Source organism: Periplaneta americana, chromosome 5 (genome assembly GCF_040183065.1).
Source record: "Periplaneta americana isolate PAMFEO1 chromosome 5, P.americana_PAMFEO1_priV1, whole genome shotgun sequence".
In the NCBI taxonomy this organism is placed as follows: Eukaryota; Metazoa; Arthropoda; class Insecta; order Blattodea; family Blattidae; genus Periplaneta; species Periplaneta americana.
In genome coordinates, this window is record NC_091121.1 from 57864163 (window position 1) to 57891027 (window position 26865).

Genomic DNA, 26865 nt, shown 5'->3' on the forward strand with positions numbered 1-26865 from the left:
CGGAGTTCCCGGACAAAACCCCTGTATTACTAGTACCTGGACAACGGGCTTGTCCAACACAAGTTATAATTAGGGGGAAACAGGAAATCGAACCAGGTCCACAGGATTGTAAGTCCAGCAATCTAGAAACTAAACCACAGTGACGCATAAACCAAAAAAATGAAGTTTTTATAAATTCATTCTGTGTACAGTAATTCCTCCAGAACTATTGACAGATTCTGTTCAATCAGTTTTGGAGTCAATTCGTCTGTGAAAGATGTTAATGCAAATAATATTTTTTTAACTTACTCAGAAATTATTGAAAGCATTAACAAATAATGAAGAATTCACGAAAATCAGATACATTGATTTTTCATATTATATTTCTTATCTAAAATCTATTGATTCAACACGTGGTTCGTCTCAGAAATTTTATATATTAACCGTCCATTGTAAATTGAACGGTGTTGATTCCACGATTACCACAGTGTGTCATTCCCCGCCACGAATACTTTGATCCCCTTAGTGGCCCCAGCTTCCTAATCGCCTATTATGTTTTGTTTACAACGACAGTGGCGCTGAGCGGTCATGTAATACTCAAGGCATAATAGGTACCTTATTACATAGTGTCTACGAAACTTTTTGGGAACAAGGAAAATAGCGTTGAGACATAACTACATGAATATGTTAATCAACCTAATTGAAATAAACCAAAACGGATATTCCATATTTCAATAAAAAGATTGTTCAGACATAGCCAATCAACACGAATAATTACGAAATCTTGAATTTTAAATATATTTTAGATCTGATATATACCATTACACAGAACAACATCCAAATAGTCTAGACATCGTTGTGTATGTTGCGTGGAAATAATATTTGTCAGGAGTGAGATAGGAGTAAGATGATTCGTTGGTACAGGCTACACACATCAGTCTCATGTTAATCAACAGCGTTCACATGCGCACGTAACCTAAACGATATTAGGTTGTAGTAGGATCAATATAACGTATCCTGGGCGTTGGGTCGATTGCGGTGGAATCATTTCTTGGCCACAGAGGTCACCCGACCTTACTCCATTGCATTACTGTTTGGAGGGTTGGCTTCAGATCGAAGTCTACAAGCGCAAAGTTGAAACACGCACGTTACATGCTTGTGCTCTAGTAAAGGAATGTCTGAATTTGTTCAGATCAGCAATACATCAGCTGTCTACAAGAGCTGCAATTATATATATATATATATATATATATATATATATATATATATTATCCAGAGTGACCAATATTATCACACCTCAAAACATCTACCTTTCCACCTGACTCACCTTGTATAATATTATACCATTTCACGAAATTTCAAATAAAAAAAGATGGGAGTGTCTCAATGTACAATAAAATATAATGTCTGAGTATCAAAGGAAAACAAGATTCATCTTTCCATTACTCACAGTACATGACTGTCTGTGAAAGCACTTCAACAAATTTCAGAACTTTTCTTCACTACTTTTTCCATTGTGCTGTCTTCAGGAAGAGATGGATCAGAATTATCTTCAGTGATGTCCGTCTCTTTCCTCTAAACCCACTCTGTGTGATAAATATTGGACAGCAAGAGAGTTAATAGTCTTATTCCCAAGAACTCAGCAATAGTTAAGAATATAATTTCAGTTTTCCAAAAAAAAAGATTGCACTATTCTTGGGGAAGTGTAACATGTCAAAATTAAAATAAATCCTGTATATATCTTTATTTGGAGGATGGCGACAATATATTTAATTTTGCCCTGCAATATGAGGGCCCTGTTTCAATTCTAATGTAGACTATTTAACAGCGACTACTGTACACAGTTGAAACTAATTTACTGCTAAAATATAACACTCATGAAATAATATTCTACAAAACTCTGCTTACTTATAAAACCTCCTAAGCACAATTTTTTGTCCTACAATCTGTGCGTCTGCTGATAATGACTCTTAAATCTGTAAATGCTTTTATATTTCATAAAGAACAAATAATTAACTGTTGATAGCTATGGTATAAAAAGAATAAGTTATACTTTCCTCTCCTGAACAATTTCCTCAAACGCAATCTTGAGGTTTTACTATGGAAGCAAAGCAACCAAAAGCACTTGTTGGCTCAACCACATTCCTTCAACTAACAATAACATGAGTACTGCTCAACCAATAATAATAACATATACATGAAATTTCGTAATCCTGCCATTTCAGCCACTTAAAAATAGATATTATAAACAAAGAGGGCAATAAAATTTAAAATAGGCATTTATAGCCAGAAATACGCCTCTCATTTAGTAAATATTCATCTGAAATTGATCTTTAAATTTAATTCCCACGTTTTATAACGAAACGAAAAGATATATGTAGCCATTTTACGTAATGTCAGCATGGTGATCACGGACATACTCTTGCACAAGGGTTGGTCTGTATGCATAAAGGCGATCTCATAATGCTTTAATATATTAAATTTGCAATTTCACAACCCGGCTTATATATATAAACACAGGCTGTTAAAAAAAGGTATCCAATATTTTAGGAGATGATACCGTCCATGAAAAGAAGAAAAAATTTCTAATAAACATGACTATTACAACACATAATTTCTGAGATCTGAACTCTTGTTCATAGGAAGTGCTCAATGTGACGTCCATTTATGGCAATCCATTACTCGCCCTAAACTACAGCAGACTACCAGATAATTATGCCGTAGTTGACACACCTGGCATGGAATACTGATACGTCGCAAGGAATAGTGGATGCGGATTTGAGCGGCGTTCAGCAGAGATGGTGTTGTGAATTTTCGTAATCAGCATTTGTTGGCCGATGAAAATTCCCATCAACTTATGGGCAGGCGTTCTTGGTCATATATTAAGGGGCATACGTACTACCACAGAGAGTAACTGGAGCTCGTTATCAGGACTTTCTTATTAACGTATTGCCTACCTACCTGGAGTATGTGCCATGTCACCAAAGACTACAGATGTGGTCCATACATGATGGCACAGCAGAACATTTTCGCCGCAATGAGCTTGAACACCTGACTCTGATATTTCAGGACCGCTGGATTGACTGGGGAGGCTTCACACCTTGGCCTGCTCGTTCCATAACCTAAATCCCCTAGACTTTTGGTAATGAAGAACAACCAGGTCAATTTCAAAGAGTGAGTGATTCCTTACGCCGAAGAGCAGAAGAATGCATTGCCATGAACGGACGTCATATTGACCACCTTCTATGAACAAGTGTTCAGATCTCAGAGAGTATGTGTTGTGGGGCCCATATTTATTAGACATTATTTTCTTGCATTGATGCATACTAGCTACTCCAGAAATATTTGATACCTTTTTGTAACACACTGTATATGCTTTCGCTCACCCTGAAGTCTCCTGTTGTGTGAAATGATCCCAATATAATTCAAATTTTAAATTTAAAATGCATGAAGAGAAAGCATTCACAGGACCACAACCACTGGCATAAAATAATATTAAGGCTATTTTCAATCGGCCACGTTGTTTCGGAATTTTATTTCTTCGTTTGAGAGCTTATGATTTAATAACATTCATTGTACTAGAAGAATTGCTTTTTGTGCTAAATAGATTTTTTACATCCGAGATGTGTATATTTAAAAAAGATTCATCCATAGATAAGTTTTTTTTCTCCAACAGTCGAAACAAATTGCACCGTTCGAAACAATTTCACGATCGAGAAGATTAATGGAGCAGATCACATACAGTTGACGACATCGACAGTCCACCTGGACCCAAAGAGGATGTACATCTACCTCGAAAACCTCTTCAACGGCGACAAGCGTCTTGGTAAGACAATTTTTTCTTCACTGCATTTACCGTGATATCAATTATGCATTTTGGAGTCAAGTATTAACAGTTACACGCACATCATCCAGAGTCAATAGAAGTAGGGAGTTGGATACTACTGAGGTAGCAGTGTAATTTATATCATGCTCTGTTCTCCTTTCACCAGTAACAAAGCGCAGTGGAGGCCGTAGCATTACTAGAAGTTTACAAATCTCGTTTTCACCTGAAACTGAACCCAGGACATTCCAGTCCTTATTAAATATACTCGGCTGATCCTACTCTTTCTGTCCATATTCTTCCTAGCACGGGTCACTACTCACTTTCTGTATTTCTCATCCAGCAGCAGCATCTTTAATTCAGCAATGTATCAGTGTATATTTTATAAATCTGTTTCCTTTTTCGTTTTTTTTTATATATTTTACTGTGACGTATATTTTCTTCCCTCATACTTCTCTCAAAATAATTTTCTTTCCCAATAACTAACTGACATATACGAAAAAGTACTATGATGCTGTAAAACATAAGTTTTCATGAAAATACAGTAGGGGAGACGGGGGAAACTTGATACACATGGATAAAAAATGAATATTGTGGCCTTAAATATGCTTCCTCTAGCTTTTTTACACAACTACTTAGTTACACAGAGCTTATTGATAACGTTAATAAAATACACAATTTTGAAACTTTTTTTGAACACGAAAAACAATCAAATTTTTACTCTATGTATAGCGTATGTCCCCCCCCCCCCTATCAAGGGGATATGTCATACACTCCTTGGGGATATATCACACAGTGATTTTATATTCAAAATTTACGTGAGATTTTGGTTTACAATGCTAATGGTACATATTGAAAAGGTATTTCAGAATTGTGCAATGGATTATAAACAACATTTTTGCTAAAATTAATCACAATACATTTTAACATCTTACAACACCTATTCCACAGACAGCCCTTCAAAACCTTCATTAAAATAAAAACATATTAAGGTTTAGTTTTATATATAAATGTAGGTTGTGAAAGTATAGCATCAATTTGAGGACTGTCAATCACAGAAATATCATCTTTTGTGGTCATTTTAATTTTCTGCCACTTATGTGTCATGAGAATTTCACAGACAATCTTCTACAGGTCCTGACTCTAAAGTGCATCCAACAAATCTACCAATAGTTTTTTATCTTTGCACGAAACTACGACTCAATCACTTACTTCCACCTTCTCTTTTTAATGGTTCTCCAGTTTTTTCCACAAAGACATCATCACTCGTATCGATCTCATTGAACTCATCTGAATTTGTGTCATATTTTTTTAGGAAATTTCAGCCAGTGACCCAACCAATTCATTTTTCTCTTCCTGAACAGTTACAACATCATTCTTTTTCACTTACACTTTCCTACACAGCATCGTTTCTTACTTTGTCCATTTCACATGTCCCATTCGCCTCCATATCCTCATTTCAAATGCTTCCAGTCACTTCTCTTCTCTTCGTCGTAATTCCATGTCTCTGCCGCATATAATGCCATACTGCACACAAAGCACTTCAATACTCATTTCTTTTTTCCAGAGATCCGCACAAGATGGTTCTTTTTTTGTATTAAAAGCTTACTTCGTCATTGCTATCCTCCTTTTGACTTCCTGGTAGCAGCTCATGTTACTGCTTGTAGGAAACCCAAAGTATTTGAATCTGTCCACTTGCTCTACTGCCTCATTTAATATTCACACGTGTACCATGGTCTTCGTCTGTTTGTAGGAGGGTTAATAATGCAAATGCACTTTCTATACAGGGATGACGTATACAAGCATCACATATCCCTGTTCACTTGCATCATGCATCCCCCTGCAATACACGAACATTATACTCTTACTCGAAAAGGGGTTATGACAATCAAGGTGCTTTTTACCGGACATAATTACTTAAAGGAATGTTCACTGCATTCCCACTCATTACTGATAAATCTTATCCCTATTATTGGCAAATGAATAGGAATATTTTACGTAATATTTACTTTCATCGCTCACGATTGCAATTCTAGCTCCAGATCAAATTCTTCAACTCCACACTTGCTACAAACGACAATAAAACATCAAAAGAAAGTGATTATTAAAACATATGAATCACGGTACAGTAATGTCAAGGTTCGGACCAAAATTTATCATGTATCATAATATCCGTATGTATCAAACAACACTAGTCTGCCCTACACATTCTTCACTGGACTGTTATATAAAAAAAGTGTTTTTTGGCGTACTCCCCTTTTTCTCCATTCATCCATGTGCAGTGATTCCTCCTGAAGTATTAGCAGCATTTTGTATATTTTTTTACAAATTCAATAGGGAATTAAAAATAGCACTTTCAAAGCAAAAATTAATACATTTATGCTCATAACAAAGCATCAGAGTGCTATACTCTAAATCGGCTCTCGTCGTTCAATTCAACATATCGAGTCCTTCATAAGAACACGTAATAAATGCAACTGTATTCATTTCAGCACAAATATTCATTCATCTTGAATGAAAATAATGCAAAACAGACATATCCTCAAACTCAGGTCTAATCTTATCCTCTGCACAGTACTCCCTCTGTCCCAAATTATGGTATAGTTATCCCTAATTTATTTAATTCCACAATATGGTATGGATATTACATTATATATTGTGATACATAGTGTGTTCCAATATAATTACTCACACCTTGAATATTAATAGGATTGCATTCAATAATGTCTTAGTATTTTATCTTAACAAAAACGTGTATCAAAAACAAATATTTTCTCCTCATAATTTAATAAATTAAATAACGTCTTGAGACCTTACATTTACAAAACATAAATGAATAACATTCACAAATAAACATTTTTACTCAATAATTTAATCAATTTAAAGTAATACTCCTATTAATATTACGTTGAGCAAATTGCATTGTGGTGTATTTTCACTTCACTAAGGCTAATTGTACCAACTTTATAGCCTCTTGAGTACATTGTCGTGTATAGGGAAAAGCTCCTGACCGCCTTTCTTCATTTTTCCCCATATAAGGCAGCTTTTGTGCATTACCTCCTTCTTTCAGCATGGAATAGTCAATGAATTGCTGCAAAGTGAGAAAGACAACAGCAGTTTGTCTTTGGTCAGGGCGTTGAAGGCTTCGACAGCGCAGTCAATCAATTCTTATGTTGTTCGTGGATTTTTCTGATCTTGCACAGACTGGATTGCATTAAAAACCCAAGATCCAAAACATTGAAGTCAGGGCTGTTGGGTGGCTGCCTCTTTAGGACAATATTCCATCCATTTTGTTCGCCGCCGTAATAATTGCAAGATCTTGGTCAGAAGAAGAGTTTTGCATTGTCCTCCTGAATTATGATCGTCTTCTTCCAACTTGCTGGAAACTGTTGTTGAATAGCTGGCATGACGTTTTGCACAAGTTTATCCCGAATGTCATTTCGTGTCACCGATGTCACGTGATCGATTCTTGCTGCTTTTTTTTCTCTCTTTCTTTATGTCAAAAAATGGTCAATGCCTATTCGGACATTAAACCACTCACTTTTGTGCGAGTCCCAACTAGGTCTTGCCACTGTCGCCATAAACATGATCTTACGACTGAATCTCTTGTTTTGGCATTGCCGCTGTGGAGACTCCCCATCTATCGTGAGATAATACTTCTGCTGGACCTTAGTAAATAGAACCACTTCTAATCAATATGCACATAATAGTACATAGCCCTGAATTTACCATTAGCTTCCACCATAGATAAACATAATGACAGACGTTCGCGTTTGTTATCTTAAGTGAAAAGATGTTTTAGGGTGGATGAAACTCTCTTGATTGTTTTGCGCTCTTTCAAATATCGAAACAGAGTTGTTACAATAGAACATGGCAAATATCGAATTATCCCACGTTTCTCTAAAGGAATGACCTTTATTTTATTCAGTTCTACAGAATAGTCTTCGCGTTTGCGACCATAATTTCCTCTCTTTTCAGCGCAAAACTTGCCTTTATCATACTGTTGTTTCGCTCAGTGCCAAATTCAGGATATAGTCAGTAATTTTACTAGAAACTTATCAGCTGCTTTCTTAATAGCACCCCTCTGCGAACTTCCACCTTTTTCCTACTGCAGCACAAACTGCTGACTGGCAGTACTGCATTCACTTGTCACACGACCCTACAGGAATCATATCTAAAATACCGGACCTTACAGTACCTAAACGAATAAATCTGTAAAGTATTAGGAATCATGTACCTACACGAATTAATCTCTAATCACCAATCAACCTGTGAAGTATTAGGGCTTAACGGTACATGCACGACTCAATCTCTATAAAGTATTAGTCCTCATAGCTACCAACACGAATCAATTTGTAAAATATTTGGTCTCGCAGATACCTACACCAATCAATTATTAAATATTAGGACTAGTATATACCTACAAGTATTAAGCCATGAAGTATTAGGACTGACAAATATCAACAGAATCAATCTGTGAATTATTAAGGCTCAAAGGTACCAAAATGAATCAATATGTCAAATATTAATTTTAGCAGGTACCTGCACATATCAATCTGTGAAGTATCAGGATTGACATTTACCTACAAGAATCAATCCGTAAATTATTAACCCCAAAACATACCTGCACAAACAAAACTTTAAAAAGCATTAGCGCTCATAGGTACCAAACAAATCAATCCGTAAAATATTAAGGCTAGCAGGTACCTACATATATCAAACTGTAAAATATTAGGATTGACAAGTACCGACAAAAATCAATCTGCGAAATAGTAAGGCCAACAAGTCCTTACACAAATCAAACTGCAATATATAGCCTATTATACTTAGCAGGTATCTATACGAATCAATCTGTAAAATATCAGAGCTAGCAAGTACTTACAAGATCAATTTCTGATATATAGTCCTACCTATATGTAGGCCTAAATATTAGAAATATAAGTACCTAATACTACACTTTGCAGGTACATTATTCGAATCAGCATGTAAAATATTAGGGCTAGAAACTACTAACACGAATCAATCTCTAATATATATTAAACTTCGCAGGTACCTACGAGGGTTGTTTAAAAAGTTCAAAGCCTAACATAGAAATTAAATAGGATTATTCCGCAACAATCTATATTTCTCAACATACTCGCTCTTGAGTTTCACTTTGAGATTCACACATTTGATCCATTGCCGCTACAATGCTGCTATACCCTCCTTGTAAACGGATTCCTAGAGGTCTGCAATAAATAAAAGCCTTCTGCTGCTGCAATAACCTCCTCATTTCACGAACATTTCTTTCCAGCCAAGTGAGTTTTAAGGTTTGGGGAAAATAATATGAAGGTGCGAGATCTGGTGAGTGGGGGGGAAGCGGCAAAAAATTTGAATAGTAGTTCATATATACAAATCTGGCTTTCAGGTAGTAGCTCCCTGTAACTCACATGAGCTGACAAGACGCCAGAACTCAACTGTGAGTGCACACAAATACTGTGTGACTTTAAATTGTGGCTTCCTGCTAACGTACCTCCAGTAACGAATGTATTATACAAATCTGTCTTTCAGGTAGTAGCTAACTGCAAAGCAGGTTTGAATAATTTCAAGGAAAAATTGTTCCGGGGCCGGGTATCGATCATATAGTTTAGCAACCGCAATTGCAGACATGTGAGAGGGTGAATTGTCGTAATGAAACATTTATTTCTTGGAAATACCAGGCCTCTTCTCGCGAATTTTCCCTTTCAGTTGCTGCAGGAGATTTGAATACAGTTCTTCGGTTATTGTTCTCCCTTTTGCTAGACAGTCATTCTTAATTACCTCCTTACAATTCCAAAACCAGGACGCCACGACTTTCCCAGATAACTGAACTGCTTTCAATTGAATTGCAATTAAATTTACTATCTTTCGAGGTAGAGAATCGCTGTACATCCATTGTTTCCACTTCTGTTTTGTCTCTAGTATGTTGTAGTGGATACAGGTTTCATCAGTGATCAGAAACAGAAATTGGGCGTATTTTTCTGGAATCGAGCCATACAGTCAATCGAAATTTGACATCGGACATTCTCTTGTTCCGCTGTTAACAAAAGCAGAAACAATCTGAGAGAGGGAGACCTTCGAAATGTCCAAGACATTGACCGAGATGTGTCACAGCGTTGAGTTGAGATACCCATAACCTCGCTAATTTCCAGCACTCTACGTCTACAGGCATTCAACATCATATTGTGGATATTTTCTACGATTTCTTCACTCGTTGTTCTTACTTGACATTCACTGTGGGAGACGTCTTTGACATTGTTTCGATCACATTTAAATAGTGCCGCCCATTACTTTACAGTCGAAAACAATGTAACGGATTGCAGCATCAATGCTTCTTTCATTTCTGTTGGATTCATTCCCTTTTTTATGAAATATTTCATGACAGCACGAAACTCGATAGTTTCCATTTTTAGCAATCTCTTCAGCACACAAATTTCAAAATTAAACTACACAAAATGTAGTCAAAACAAAATTACTATTTTTCATGCTTGCACTAATTTAAAATTATCGTAAAAAATAGCAGCATTGCTGACACGTTTTCAATGCCACCCATGTCTCAGGTCATAAACTTTTCAAACGCACTTAGTATACCAAGCAACTTGTAAAATTTTAGGACTACAAAGTATTTACACAAATCCAATTGTAATATACATTAAACTTCGCAGGTACCTATATGAGTCAATCTGTCAAATATTATATCTGGCAAGTATTTACACAAATTAATACGTAATATATAGGTAATACACTTCACTGGTACCCATATGAATCAATACGTAATATTAACATAACCGATATCCGCCGATTTAGCTCCGTACTAGAGTGTCTGCCTCCAGACTAGCCGGCCCGGGTTCGATTCCCGGCGGAGTCAGAAATTTTCTTGTAAAATTTCTACCTCGGGACTAGGAGAGATGGCGGTGCACAACTTCTAATCACTAAATTGTGCACCAATATGCTGGGTTAAATCCCAATTCTCTCTGCAGTGCATATGAAGGGAAGGCATATGTCCGTGTTGATAGTGATTCGTCGATCGAATGGGGACGTTAAGCCTGGCGGCCTCCTTGGTGCTATTCGACAAGACTAGACTACCTGCCGGCACCGGGTTTCCCTTCTCCCTTCCCTAACTTCATCTTCATGTTCACCCATTCCCTACACTACACTTACACGTACACTTAAAATACACTCACCCTAGTACACAACATAACTCTTCTCACTTACACATCATGCATAACGTGGCCCGCCGAAGTGGTGTGCAATTTGAAAATGGCACATAGTCCTGCTATATATCCGCAGTGCGGAACCCGAATCACGCTAAGTGAATTTGGTAGGTATCAGTCACACACACACACACATATTAACATAAAAGTTACCGTTAATTCACACTCAAAATATGACAAATAATTCATATTTCTGCGAAAATTTTAATTTTACTGACTGTAATCTGCAGATATTAAACTTATCAAAAAACACCGGGATACAATTGGTTAGAATTCTAACACAACAATTAAACTTAGCAAGACTGAAAATAGCCCTAATTCACATTTCGGAAGAATAAAAAAGTAGCAAACAAAACAAACTGGACTGGATATGTAAACCAAACATCCAGATCAAGATTACCAAAATAAACAGTGGAATACTCTCCAAATGCAAGAGGGAACCAGGGCCCACAAATGAAGAAACTAACGGATGAATAAGGCAGAAGAAGTCAATCTCCTATGTCCTTTAAATAGGTATGATGATGATTTTACTTTCTCTAGACACAAAAGTACAACAATTATAAAGTTTTATATCTATGAATATACCACTGTGCTGCTCATATTTTTGACAGTATGAAACATTTCCTTCCAGACACCATCTCTCACGTTTAGCTGTGACTCAGGAGATAAGTTTTTATAATTGCAAACAGTAGAAGTAAACTTTGACTGTTACAGTCTCATAGCCTTTCATTTTTAAACAGTTAAGTGAATTGAGGTTTCATTACTTGCAGGTGACGAAATGAACAAACTTCTGGACGAGAATTGGAAAGAGGTCTTCGACGAGATCACGCCACACTTATCTGCATCATTGTTAGAAATATTTAGAGCATTAATAAATGCTATTTCTAAACATTTCCCGGTTGATATACTAGTTCCAGAAAGTCTGTCATAACTGGTTCAAATCCAGTTTCAATGCAATCTCTAGTTTATCTGACATTTCACTGATTAAAGTGAAATAGGGTAAACAGTGTATTTACAGAGGAAGAGTATGCATATTAAATTGTTCTTTTAATTTTAAAGTAACATTTTAACATGTGTTGAAGTTTCTATTACATACTAAACAGCGGTAAAACATTCAACATTTTATATACTGTATAGTTTCTCATGTGATTACCTCTAGTAATATTTCAGGCAATAATGGTTAAATATTTAATTGCTCTAAATATTTTTAAGATTTGGTTTTCAGAGTATTTTCATAATGGTCACAAAGACAATTAAAGAGTATAGTGCTATGCAGGAATTAATGTTTGGTGTTAAGAGAGGAACTTGGACAGTGTCTCATCACAGTAAAATGACTAACTATACTCGTAGTGTGTATTTGGTTTTACTGGACCATTGCATTCTACTTCCAAACTCAGCTATTTCAAACCATATCAATCAAATAATATATTATCTACTGATCAAACTAAAGTCCTGAGCTCTGTTTCATATAGTTAGTAGTCTTCTAATACTAGTTTATTTCACATTTCGCAAAAGTACCACCAGCAGTGGCTCATGTACCACCAGTGGCGTATTAGTTACTGGGGTTTAAACAGGGTTAGTCAGTTTTCCTTGTTAGCTTGTTTAGTTTTACTGAATATTACTGAATTAACATTAACGAGGTGTGGTGAAATTAGTCAACAATTAGAAATATTACAACACACATTAATGAAATCATTTTATATTCAAACACATATTCCTGAAATTATTTTAATTACTTTTTCAATGTTCAAGGTTGAAAACATCTATATATATTTATGTATTTTATCAAAATTCATACTTTTAGTTCACATTTCGCAAAAGTACCACCAGCAGTGGCTCATGTATGACCAGTGGTACGCGTATCTTAAGTCGAGAACCGCTAAATTACACTATTAATTTCTTGCTTGTTGCTATGTAACTTTTATTAAACAGGCCCCTAAACTTAACAACGATCTCTCTCAGAACCGAAATTTTCATCATTTACATCAGAAAGAAAGTAGACCTATATTCATTTGGTTACTTCCTTGTTATCTGTCAAATATCTCCTACATTAGTCCACACCTGTGGAGAAACGGCTAGAGCGTCTGGCCGCGAAACCAGGTGGCCCGGGTTCGATTCCCGTTCGGGGCAAGTTACCTAGTTGAGTTTTTTCCCGGAGCTTTCCCTCAACCCAATACGAACAAATGCTGGACAACTTTCGATGCTGGACCCCGGACTCAATTCACCGGCATTATCACCTTCATCTAATTCAGACACTAAAGATGTTGATAAAGTGTCGTAAAATAAGTAATTCAAAAATTAATCGTCGACTGCAACTCAAAGTAAGTAATCGGCAAACAACAACTAAGGCACAGTACTTACTTTAACGGGGCACGACTCACGTCGTCTTCTATTGTACACAGTAGAGAGACTCTAGAACACAGTTAACCTGAAAACACTTGCCTCTCTCCCATTGGGCAGTAAGTTTCGCACCCTGATCATAATAGTTATATATTTTATTTTGTGGCTAATGATGATTGCGAAACGAGAAAGCAGATAGTCTGAAGCGTGCCGACAAACAACATAAAATCATTTATATCATGTATGTCGTATACTCTGCGCCATTGCGTCGTGGTCTAAGGCATCATGTCTGAACTCGCGTTACGGAATGCGAGGTAGTTCGAGTTCTGAATGGGAGGAATCTTTTCACGAAATTTCGGCCAGTGTGTTGGATCCATTTCGTGAAGATTTTGAGAACTACGACAGGTAGCAAAATCCGGTTTCCAAAACTTGCTGTAAGTCCTGGGAGATCATCGTGCTAACCACACGATATCTCTGTTCTCGTTAGATGATCGTTCATCTCTGCTAAGGCATTTGGACGTAGGGCCAGCTTCAGGCTGGTAGTTCTTGGTCATTCTTGGTAGTTCGCGCCACGGTTTTACGTACAGTATTTTTTAAACAGCCGTTCGTCGGTCAAGGTACAGTGACAATTCTCACGACTTCACTATAGCTGTATTCTCCCTCACTGTCATGGTGAAATTTTAACCTGTTACAACCCAGAGATGGCATAGATTAGCGTATACCATTCGACGGCAGATCGAGAGGTCACCGGCTGAAGTACGGGTGCACTGTATTTTTTATATAATTAAATTTAATTCTTGTTTCATGTATTTATCAATAAAATAGATGACAAAATGTAATTTATGTACATTTCTTAACCAAAAACAATAATTTTCAAAACTACACCCACAATTCTTTGTACCGTTTGATCGGTTTTTTGCTCCCTCGAAATGTCTGATGGGGAAAAAAACCGTCAACCGGTGCACAAAAATAGAAAGTAGCCCACTTTTCGCACGCTACTGAAAAATAGTCAATTTTTAACACCTTTACTTAACATTAAAAGATTTACTTTCAGAATTGGCTTCTAAAGACTACATTTCGATATCTGATTATTGATAACGTACATTTCTGTGATTTTTTTATCAGCATTACAATGTTTTCTACTAAATACCGATTCAGCTATTGTAGTGTGCTGGCTATAGTATGTCAACAACTGCTAACCTGGATGCAGTGTGATGACATAGAAGAATTAGTTAATAGGCATAAAGTGAACCTATAATTAAACATAAATATGAAAGTTATAGAATAAATTTAGATGTTTAAAGTAAAAAAAAAAGAAAGAAAGAAGGAAAAATTAATTTAAAAATGTTCATGGTAGAAAATTGTGAAAAGGAGCAGATAAATAAGTTTTAAAGTTTTAATAGTTATCACGATTGGTTTAAACATGCACTAAAACCAGACGTAAATGCAAGTTTGAACAATTAATTACTGAGATTTGAGATAAATTAATGTGTTTAGGAAATTGTATATTAATTACGTATAACTACTTTTGTATATAGATCATTTTTTTAAATTATTAAGTTTGTACTTTTGTGAACTAATATCAATAAATCTATGACTAATATTTTCTACTTGAGACTGTCTAGTGCTAAGCCATATAGACATATCTTTCTCGTACAGCGAGTAGTTGTGGCATTCCTATATTTTTGTTTCAGGTGACAGAAAATCAGATACCGTCATTTGACCCCTCCGAAATCACAGAACTAAAATGTCGAAAGGGCAGGGAAGGGACAAATGAATCTGATTCTGAAAGACTTCAAATTTCAGGGTTCAGGGATATGTACCTGCCTAACATCTTGTGTGGGTCGACCTGGTTGGCGAGTTGGTATAGCGCTGGCCTTCTATGCCCAAGGTTGCGGGTTCGATCCCGGGCCAGGTCGATGGCATTTAAGTGTGCTTAAATGCGACGGGCTCATGTCAGTAGATTTACTGGTATGTAAAAGAGCTCCTGCGGGACAAAATTCCGGCACATCCGGCGACGCTGATATAACCTCTGCAGTTGCGAGCGTCGTTAAATAAAACATAACATTAACATCGTCCTAACATCTTGTGAATTACAGTGATGAACATCTCAAGGGATTTGGAGCACTATAAATGTGTGTGTGTACGTGCGTATGTGTGCGTGTGTGTATCCAAAGCCCACCCACTTCACTTGCGTGATTCGGGTTCCGCATGCTTCGGATAGATGGCAGAACTGTGACACAATTTCTAGTTGTACACCATTTCGGCGGGTCACGCTGTACATGATGTGTATCTGTGAATTTTTTTTATTTATTTTATTGGGTTATTTTACGACGCTGTATCAACATCTAGATTATTTAGCGTCTGAATGATATGAAGGTGATAATTCCGGTGAAATGAGTCCGGGCTCCCCGCACGAAAGTTGCCCAGCATTTGCTCGAATTGGGTTGAGGGAAAACCCCGGAAAAAACCTCAACCAGGTAACTTGCCCCGACCGGGATTCGAACCCGGGCCTCCTGGTTTCGCAGCCAGACGCGCTGACCGTGTATCTGTGAAGAGTTATGTCGTGTACTAGGGTGAGTGTATGTGTAAAACGAATTCGTTTCTTGAACAAGCTGACGCTCATGATGGTGAATCAAAACCTGATATTTTCTTTGCAAGTGATCAAGTTGGCAATTACATTTGTAACCCTTCAGTATTCGCGTGGGGGACACCTGTCAACCAGCGTGTTTCTTTTCATTGCTGTATGTCGTAGAAAGTGGGTTACAACCGTGAGGTTTTAGGTACCTTCAAAACCAAGATCACATAATAACATTTTTCAATTTCAGTCTTTCAGCTTACTTCACTAAGGATGAAACCTAACCACTTTTCCCCCATTACTACATATTATAGTGGATTGCGATGATCTTCTAGTTTGTAGGTTGAATTTTCTTTTGCCAACTTCATTTGGAATTTCGATATTGACAAATACTACAAATAGTAGTGATTTTGTAACTGTTATGTTGGCAGCTCAGACAGACGTCGATACTGGAGTTCCATGAAATTAAAATTGTACTAGATTTCTGAGCCGGTTATTGGAAGCTAGTGAAATTTGAACATACTAATAATTCATTAATATCAGTATTAATATTAAAACACAAATTACCGGTATTTTATGTGTTGCGTTGTAGTTGCAATTCAAGACTATAGTCAGGTAATTGTAAATAAATGTTACATACTTGAGTGCGATAATGCAGGGTAATCGATAGAAATACCATTTCACATTTTAATGGATTTCTTTCGTGTTTAGATTTGTATTACAATAATGTCTAAAAGAGGAAAAACATGGCAGCGACTCCACCAAGAAAGCGTAAAGCGTGCTGCGAGAGTGGGGATAACTTCCCCTACTGGCGTTCTGTTCTTTCAGATTTAACTGAAAGAAGATAAAGCAGAAGGAATTATGCTCACGGAGACAGCAATTATAACTAGAATAGCAAAATTATTAGGAGTAAGTATTCTTAAGCATACATTTCAGGGTAATATTCGGTTTTCGGAGTTATTACTAATAATTTCATGTGGTCAAATAAAATATATTTTTTTCGGTTAGGTATCGTGAATCAGTCGTTTAGTCAAATCAATTAATTTCATATTGACAGACAAAATACGTACGAAAATACTGGATGTTCTAAATTATTGAATTATTTAGAATAACTTTCCAACATAAAGGTAAAGTACGGTAAGTAAATAAGTCATTCAGTACGTAAGATCGTGATTTTACTTCATATAGTGATCTCTGGTAACCGTTGGTAACACTGACAAGACGGCAATATTTGCTGTTTAAGAACTGACCCTCACTATAGCTAAGGTTATATTCTTCTGAGTGACATTTGTCCACCACGCGACTTTTTTACGTTACGAGTTCTGCAAAGTTTCGGTAAGTAGGCATATTCATTATCACTTTTGTGAATTATATACTATATATTTAGGGATAATTTGTTCTATTGAATTTCGAAGCATTGTAGATGTACGTTTATCAAATTCCTTCAGAGATTATAAGGCGTTCTCAAGTATTACTAGGAATTCAAGAATCCGCTAGCCTACGCCAGCCCCAGAACAATGGAATGTACCCAGAGACCGTTGTTACCAATTTGGCAGGTCTCGAGACAAAACGACTAGAATTGGTGTGTGAAATGTTCCAAACAGAGATGTGCCGACCACATGAGGGACATCTGCGTAAATTGCTTGTACATAACTAGGTATCGTAAGACATGTCTACAGAAACCATTCAGAGTGAAGACTTTTGAAGGACAATCCAAGGAAAAGAGGACTATAGCACACAAGTTATTCATGTATTATTATATACAAAGATTTTCACAACAAAGCAAGGATTATAAACGTGTTTCAGTGCTAATTTTGTAGGTTAATTTAAAAAGTGTTTGAAATGTACACAAATAATTATCTATTAATTACAAATAAACTAATTCTGTTTCAAAAATATGTTTATATTTATTTATACATATAATGTGTATACTCCGTAGTAACACATTTATTTAATCATTCATATTAAAAAGAATGTTCAAATTTATTCCCTAAAGCAAGACTATAACTTGGATGACAGCTGTCAACCACGCAGCTGAATATGATACGAAAAAGTACGCGAGTAATGAGCGATCAAGCTTGAATTTAATAACTTTAACTGAATACGATGGAAAATTAACATCAAATGATTATTATCAAATGACCCTACAACGATGAACTCCTGCAGCCTTCTAAATGTTGGTAATAATGATTTTTGAAATGATGGGAAGGAAAAAATACTCCCCGAAAACAGACAGTGTTCATTACAATTTACTATCTGGTGTTGCCCCGACGATTCGACGTGGAAAATCCAAACTCTGTGCTTCTCTCGATCACTTTACGACAGCCTCCTTCATATCCAGAGTAGAAATGTGAGGAGAAAGAAGTGCAATGATTAGTATAATTTTGTACAGCGTTTAAATGATGTATGTAAGTAACAGTAAGTAAATAATAATTTTTTATTTGAAAGGTAATGATAGTACACTTTTGACTGGCACTCCCAATGTAAATGCCGAATATCTTCAGGTATGAGTACTAGTATTTATTCCTATATACAATACCAGAATAAATATAAATATAACAGACGCAGCGCATACCCGTCCGAAACAGCTCGTGTAATTATTCTGTACTAAATGGAACATAACGAAATCTCAATAAAATTACAAAATCCAATAAATTTGTTACAAAAGAGAGATAAAGACAAAGATAAAAGTAGAGAATCAAATCAAGAATGGAATGTAAGTTCGAATTAATACGGATATTGAAATTAAGAACAGAAATAAGCAAATTGTTTAGTATTCACGTCTCTTTTTCCTTTAAATTTATTAAAATTAAAATGAACTAGGTCTGGATTTAGTATCAAAATGAAGTTGTATAACTTTGGCCCGTGATTTAGTCCAGTAGTTGTGTAATCGTTGTAGGTATTTCTCTTGAATACACTTGATTTCTCTACTTAAGTCACACTCAATTGAAAGAGATTATACATCATGAAATTAATACGAGAAGCTCTATAAGGTCTGTAAGATATTATAATGGATGGATAGGAACACTATTATTGTTACAGCTCATACATCAATGGTAAGTTAAAGACAGAACTGTTATTAAGATTTTGTCCGTACAACAATGTCTGAATTGAAAAAAAGGCCCTTAGAGGCCTTCGTACTCGTGAGCACATTTTTATTCGGATGACGAGAGCACCAAATGTCATTAAAAGAGCACCAGGTTGAGAAAGCTTGGCCTAGGAACTGTCTAAACAAGCTTAGTTCTCACCGAGAGCAGGGACTGTGATTGAGAACTGAAAGAAAATTTCTTCGAATTGTCGCTTTGTGAGGAAAATTCAACTCAAGTTATTGCACTATCTCTCTTCCCTATCAAAACAATCACCCGCTGTCCTACAGGAGATGAACACCAAAACAAAATTAGCCTACTACGTAGACCTAACAAGTTTTCCATTCCCAAATCTCCCTTTATAAATCAACCGTAACCTAAGCGGAATGATACAGTATATATCGCCAGGGCAGAAAACCAATAGCCTATTACTTTGCTTTGTAAGCATTAAAAATTATTTTGAAACGAATAAACTGATTATAATACGAAAATACGAATATGTACTGTAATGATAGAAATACAAGACACAAAAAATAGACAAATAAGGCCTATACAATTCTTTTCGCAATAAAGTCCTGTTCTTACTAAAATAAGATGAGACACGAATGACAACAAACATCGTGACGTGTAATACACATACTTCACTTAAATACAAGTTGTAATAAAAGACAAATTTGATTTTCTCTACTCACCAAGTCAGCTGTTCTCAGAGAACCCTTTGCAGTCACAGTAAGAATTCCCGTTTCTGAAACAATATCAAAATCAGTATATTTCAGTAAAATATTTCGGGTGCAGCTTTGAAGCAGAGCAGGAGAAGATGTCACGAAAAGAGATAATTCCAGTCTTCCATATTCTTTCTCTGGGACTTGAGAAAGTGCAATAATTCTTCTGCTCTATTTCGTAAGTACATAACAACTCCATCGTAACATATTCTCATGTGAACCACAATAAAGTAGAATTCTTCTGGCCTATTTCGAAAGAAAATATTAACTCCACTGTCACATTTTCTTGTCTGAACTACAATGGACTACAATCTCTCTTTTGTATTACGTAATTAACAGTACATAGGGCAGAGTCGGGTAGTATCGGACATCGGGTAATATCGGACAGTGCGTTTCTTTCATCTACCACCATATGGTAGTACCTGAATGACATGGTTACGTTTCTCTACGCGACATCACAGAAACGTAACCATGTCAATCAGGTACTATCATCGTGTAGTAGATGAAAGAAACTCACTGTCCGATACTACCCGATGTCCGATACTACCCGATGTCCGATACTACCCGACTCTCCCCTAATATTTTCATCCTCACATTTCCTCACCTCAATTGCAACAAAGTAGTCTACGACTCTTCTCATATATTTCGGGGATAAATCCTTCTTCTATTTTCGTAAAAGTACGTAATACGAGTAGTTCCGTCGTCACAGTTCCTCATCTGAACTATAATAAAGTACTAAGAAACCTATAGAATCTATAACTTTAGCCATAAATTTTTATCTTTCTATACCTATAATAAGTCGAAATTGCGATAGAAAATCTGAAAAAGTACAAGTCTCCAGGTATCGATCAAATTCCAGCAGAATTAATACAAGAGGGTGGAAGTGCATTATATAGCGAAATTTATAAACTTGTACTTGCTATTTGGGAAAAGGAAATTGTACCAGAACAATGGAAGGAGTCCATAATTGTACCTATTTTTAAAAAGGGGGACAAAACGAACTGTGGTAACTTTCGAGGAATATCACTTTTGTTGACGTCGTACAAAATTTTGTCCAATATTCTTTTGAGGAGATTAACTCCGTACGTAGATGAAATTATTGGGGATCATCAGTGCGGTTTTCGGCGTAATAGATCGACTATTGATCAGATTTTTTGTATTCGGCAGATAATGGAGAAAAAATGGGAGTATAAGGGTACAGTACATCAGTTATTCATAGATTTCAAAAAGGCATATGACTCGGTTAAGAGGGAAGTATTATATGATATTCTTATTGAATTTGGTATTCCCAAGAAACTAGTTCGATTAATTAAAATGTGTCTCAGTGAAACATACAGCAGAGTCCGTATAGGTCAGTTTCTATCTGATCCTTTTCCAATTCACTGCGGGCTAAAGCAGGGAGATGCACTATCACCTTTACTTTTTAACTTCGCTTTAGAATATGCCATTAGGAAAGTTCAGGATAACAGGCAGGGTTTGGAATTGAACGGGCTACATCAGCTTCTTGTCTATGCAGATGGCGTGAATATGTTAGGAGAAAATACACAAACGGTTAGGGAAAACACGGAAATTTTACTTGAAGCAAGTAAAGCGATCGGTTTGGAAGTAAATCCCGAAAAGACAAAGTATATGATTATGTCTCGTGACGGGAATATTGTACGAAATGGAAATATAAATATTGGAGATTTATCCTTCGAAGAGGTGGAAAAATTCAAATATCTTGGAGCAACAGTAACAAATGTAAATGACACTCGGGAGGAAATTAAACGCAGAATAAATATGGGAAATGCCTGTTATTATTCGGTTGAGAAGCTCTTATCATCCAGTCTGCTGTCCAAAAATCTGAAAGTTAGAATTTATAAAACAGTTATATTACCCGTTGTTCTATATGGCTGTGAAACTTGGACTCTCACTCTGAGAGAGGAACATAGGTTAAGGGTGTTTGAGAATAAGGTGCTTAGGAAAATATTTGGGGCTAAGCGGGATGAAGTTACAGGAGAATGGAGAAAGTTACACAACACAGAACTGCACGCATTGTATTCTTCACCTGACATAATTAGGAACTTGAAATCCAGACGTTTGAGATGGGCAGGGCATGTAGCACGTATGGGCGAATCCAGAAATGCATATAGAGTGTTAGCTGGGAGACCGGAGGGAAAAAGACCTTTAGGGAGGCCGAGACGTAGATGGGAGGATAATATTAAAATGGATTTGAGGGAGGTGGGGTATGATGATAGAGACTGGATTAATCTTGCACAGGATAGGGACCGCTGGCGGGCTTATGTGAGGGCGGCAATGAACCTTCGGGTTCCTTAAAAGCCATTTGTAAGTAAGTAAGTAAGTATACCTATAATAGTTTTACGTACTTTAATAAATTTATAAATTCTCTGGAACTCTATTAATTTAATCAAGTGTCGTTAGAAAATTTTGTTGTCTCCTTCTTCAACCCGTCCTCGAGGTCCTGCCATATTTATTTTAGTATAGGTTACCTGTAGAACATGATTTCAGATAGTTAAAAATTTAGAAATCTAAATAGGCTATTTCTACTATACCGTACAGTACTACGCGCAGAAGGAATAACTGACATTTTTGGGGAAAATAGGTTAGAACTGTCACGAGAAATATTATTTTTTAAATATATTTATGCAATCTAGAGGCTGTAAATGATCTGTAAATATGAAAATAACTTTTATTTTATTAGTCATAACTAAAAAATGCTAGGCAAATATATCAGTATCTGTTGTAGGTACAGCCGAATTGACAATAATTGTTACGTACAGCGCCATGGCTGATTTATGTTGCTCCCCTGAGAGATTGTTACAGCCTTTATAAACATATACAAAACAAATCTTTGCTTATGGAATATTAAAGTAAGGATTATACAAACAAGCATTTGAAAATTAAGCTTACGAAAGGCTGCTAAATTTCTGACGAGAACCGCCTCGTTCGTTACTTTTCTAGCCTCGCGGGGCTGAACCCTTTCCGCGGGTGCGTTTGAAATCTCGACCACGTGCGATTCGGCAGCCGCGTCGCGTCAGTGCGTTTGCACGACGCTTACTGTGAGCCAACAATTCTGAGATCCACACTGATTAAACGTCAGAAGAGCAGGCAGATGCGAGAAGGGCTGGGCACTGGGCTGCAACAGTTTACACTCTAGTACAATATTTTGTCATAAACGTTTCTATCACGCATTTATTATTATTATTATTATTATTATTATTATTATTATTATTATTATTATTATTATTATTATGGGCACTGATGGTATTACAAATTTTGTAATTAAATGGTGTTCCGAAATTCTTATACATTTTTAAGTTCCCATATTTAACTTGAGTCTTAAAACTGAAGCAGGAAGCAATAATTTCTGTCTTCAAAAGCGGCAATATAAATTAAGTAAGCATTATTATAGCGGTATGGCATAGTTGCGCCCCGCAGTCAATTGGGAGGCCTAGGCATGGCATAATTGCGCCCCGAAGAAATCAGGTAGCAGAAGGGACATGGCATAGTTGCGCCCCGAAGAAATCAGGTAGCAGAATGGACATGGCATAGTTGCGCCCCGATGGGCATAGTACACACGAAAGTGATTGTCATAAAATAAATAAATTACTTAAAAATATTACAGTAATAGCTGCATTGAAATCAAGTAGGCCTAGCATATGATCAATTTTGCTATTTAAAATAACACTTTCTTTTATCGATTACACACAATAAATGAACTGCATTTTTTGTTTGTACATCGATATCTTAACCCTACGGTACAGGGTTTCAAAAAATTGAAACTTAGAACCATTGTGAATTATTAACTCTTTACCCTTTTCACTAAACTTAACATTCATTTTGAATTAACCTCACTATACGCCACAGACGGTATGAAAATCACTAATAAAATGTCAACACTGCTAAGGCCTCATATTCCAACGGCTTACTCATTTGAATATGTCAGTTAATAAAGTACTGCCAACTTTATGGTGTTCATTTTGACGGTAGGCTATTGATAATCACAGCATAAACAGTAGAAAAATAGTTAATAATGTACTGCCAACTTCATGGTATTCATTTTAACGGTAGGGTATTGATATTCACTGCATAAACAGTAGAAAAACAGTTAATAAAGTACTGCCAACTTCATGGTGTTCATTTCAACGGTATCGATAATGAATATTAAATCGAATAAGAAATCAATAAGTTTAGTTGATTACGAGGTTCGAGTTTTCGTAGCGTCTTTTTCTCTACCTATTTCATCGGGGCGCAACTATGCCATCCCCTTTTCTCTACCTGATGGGAACGAGGAGCAACTATGCCTACAAAACAGGGACCCTTTTTTATCTACTGCATCTTATCTGATCGTGGGGCGCAACTATGCCCTGCCCTATTATAGACCTATCTCAATATTAAATAATTTCTAAAAAAAAATTGAAACCATAACTTACAAAACATTTCATTTTATGTTAAAAACAAAATAAATTCCGCACAACGTGCATTTTCTAAATCTAACTCACTACAACTAATCTGGTTTCTTATTTGTATCACACTGTATCAATAATTGAAACGGAGGGTCAAATCGATTCAATGTGATTTCAGTAAAGCGTTGGATGTAGTTCCGTACAATATTTTATGGCATAAATTACAAAACATAGGACTCTCTGTAACTTACGTAAAGTCGTTTGAAAATTATTTATACGATAGACAATCACGTGTACCAATGTCGAATAATAACTCTCATCCAGCACTCTACTTTGCAACCTCTCCTTTTTAGTCTTCATTGATGATAAACGCAAAACAATAAGTTCAAACTATCTATTATTCGCTGAAGATCATTAAATTTTTCCTACAATCAAAAGTAACGCTGATTGTCAAACTCTTCAAGATGACATCAACTCAATTGCTAAATGGTCAAATCATAACGAGATTAAAATTAACTAATCCAAAACTCAAATAATATTATTTTTTCTCGGAAAACTTATACACTAAAATTTAACTATTACCTAAACAATGTATTAATAAACAGAAGAGATTCCATTAGAGACCTGATGTATGTATTAACTGGCAGTAATAGTAATATGCGTTACAAGAGCGGTACGGTATGTTGAAGTTTTCATGTTCGAGGAAAAGTTTGAAAAACCGAAACGTAGTTGAGCTTTTTAATTTCCGAGAAGTGAAAGAAAACATACCGCTCGTGTATCGTACATTATTTTGTGCGAAGATCGTTTATTACATACCTGAAAGAGGAATTTCTAATTAGTTGCAATGAAATCTCCATCTTGGTTTCTGTTCAATGACGGCAAATTTTCAAAACAAAAATATCTATCTTCAACATTGTTGCTTTAAAATGTTTTCTGTGTTTACTAGTTTTTTTTTTCAGTTTTTTATTTTGTCAGCCAAAGAAAGAAGAAGGATAGAGATTATTGACTTAACAATAAGTAATAGTATTTATAGTCTAGTACTTCAATTATCTTGATAAGTTTTGTTTTCAATGTATATAGATTGTTGTGTTGTTTTATTAGCCATTAAACTTTGGTTATTTTGAAATATTTTAGTTCTGTTTAAGTACAATATAGAACAAATAGTGCCTAAAATGTTTTCTTTTTATTTCTGTAAGATTGTAAATCATTTGAGATAAAAATGCTGGAGGTCTAAGCCTGATTACAAACTATGATTATTTCGGTTTCTTGTGTTACTGAAATATCTGAAGATTTTTTAACTGTCCTAATGGTCTTGCTTGGGTTCGAATATACGTTCTGTGGTTCCACATGCCAACACAATACTCCTATTAATGCCGACGATATTGTGTATAGGCATTTATTTAGATGTGGGTTGCTATTTAACAATATTATTCTGCATCCCATTCATGGTAATACCTGGCCCAATGAAGGAAACTAGTCTCCTTCATTAGGCCGATGATGCTTATTTTTATTTTCTAATTATTTCATTAACATCGAATACTTATAACTTCTATTTCTAGCGTAGTGAAATACAGAAGGTAATATTTAAGTTTGCTTGAAAAAGAAATTAAATATTACTTTATCCCAGGATATTATATAAGATTTCTTTTAAGTGGCCCATTGATAGCAACCTTACCCTAATTACAAGTTGTATGAGTGTATGATTTTAATTTTATTGTGATTTCAGTTCCTAATTTTATTATATTTTCTTTGTGTTCGACTCTTTAATTGAAGTGAATTTCAAGATTTGTTTTAAATTATTACAAAAACCCTTTCCTGGAGTGTTGCCAAGTAAACAAGTTCCTAGCAACTCATTACTCTGAACTCTTTCGTTATACACTATTTCTCGTGTTACATACCGTTTATTATAATTTTATTAGTGAGTGATTCTTATTAATATTGTTCATCATGACCACTAATGTTAATTTAACGCCACATACTAGCGACTCTGCACATGTACAGTCCCAAGCTATCAATGCTTTCGACGACACTGAATCCGATTCCGAAGAAGGTTAGCAAGTAAAAGAGACTTATAAAAGAACAAGACAAGGGTATCCCAAATCCTTGAAGACTACTGTTAAACGACAGCATTTAGAAGATTCGAACCAATATGCAGTGCTAGCTACTGACAATGTAAATGAAATGCAACTTGACTGTGGAACAGAACCTGAACAACGTGATAACGTTAATAAGAATTCACAAATGTCAGCAGATCCTAAACCCCCTCCAGTGTTTATTCCTGGTGTCACAAACATTGTAAAATTAATTCAGCACTTATCGCTGAATGCTATTGATACAAAAAATGAAATTACATATAAAACATTACGTAATATTGATATTAAACTTATGGCGAAAACAATTGACAGATACAGGAAGCCAGTAAATTTTCTTTCAAAAGATAATGAAGAATTTCATACTTATCAACTAAAACAAGCTAGAGCCTATCGTATTGTGATCAGGAATATACACCCTTCTACTTCTATACTTACTTACTGGCTTTTAAAGAACCCGGAAGTTCTTTGCCGTCCTCACATAAGCCCGCCATTGGTCCCTATCCTGACCAAGATTAATCCAGTCTCTATCATCATATCCCACCTCCCTAAAATCCATTTTAATATTATCTTCCCATCTACGTCTCGGCCTCCACAAAGGTCTTTTTC

General features: G+C 35.9%; 1 protein-coding gene across 1 annotated transcript in view; it reads left to right on the forward strand.

The window, feature by feature from the left end:
* The window catches only part of LOC138699668 (protein takeout-like), a 33696-nt gene extending 17964 nt beyond the window's left edge, over positions 1 to 15732 (forward strand). Inside the window, exons 4-5 of the mRNA XM_069825710.1 lie at positions 3656 to 3805; positions 11805 to 15732. Coding sequence (XP_069681811.1) covers positions 3656 to 3805; positions 11805 to 11965 — 311 coding nt within the window. The 3' untranslated portion in view covers positions 11966 to 15732. The remainder of the gene's footprint in view (positions 1 to 3655; positions 3806 to 11804) is intronic.
* Positions 15733 to 26865: the final 11133 nt, after the last annotated feature.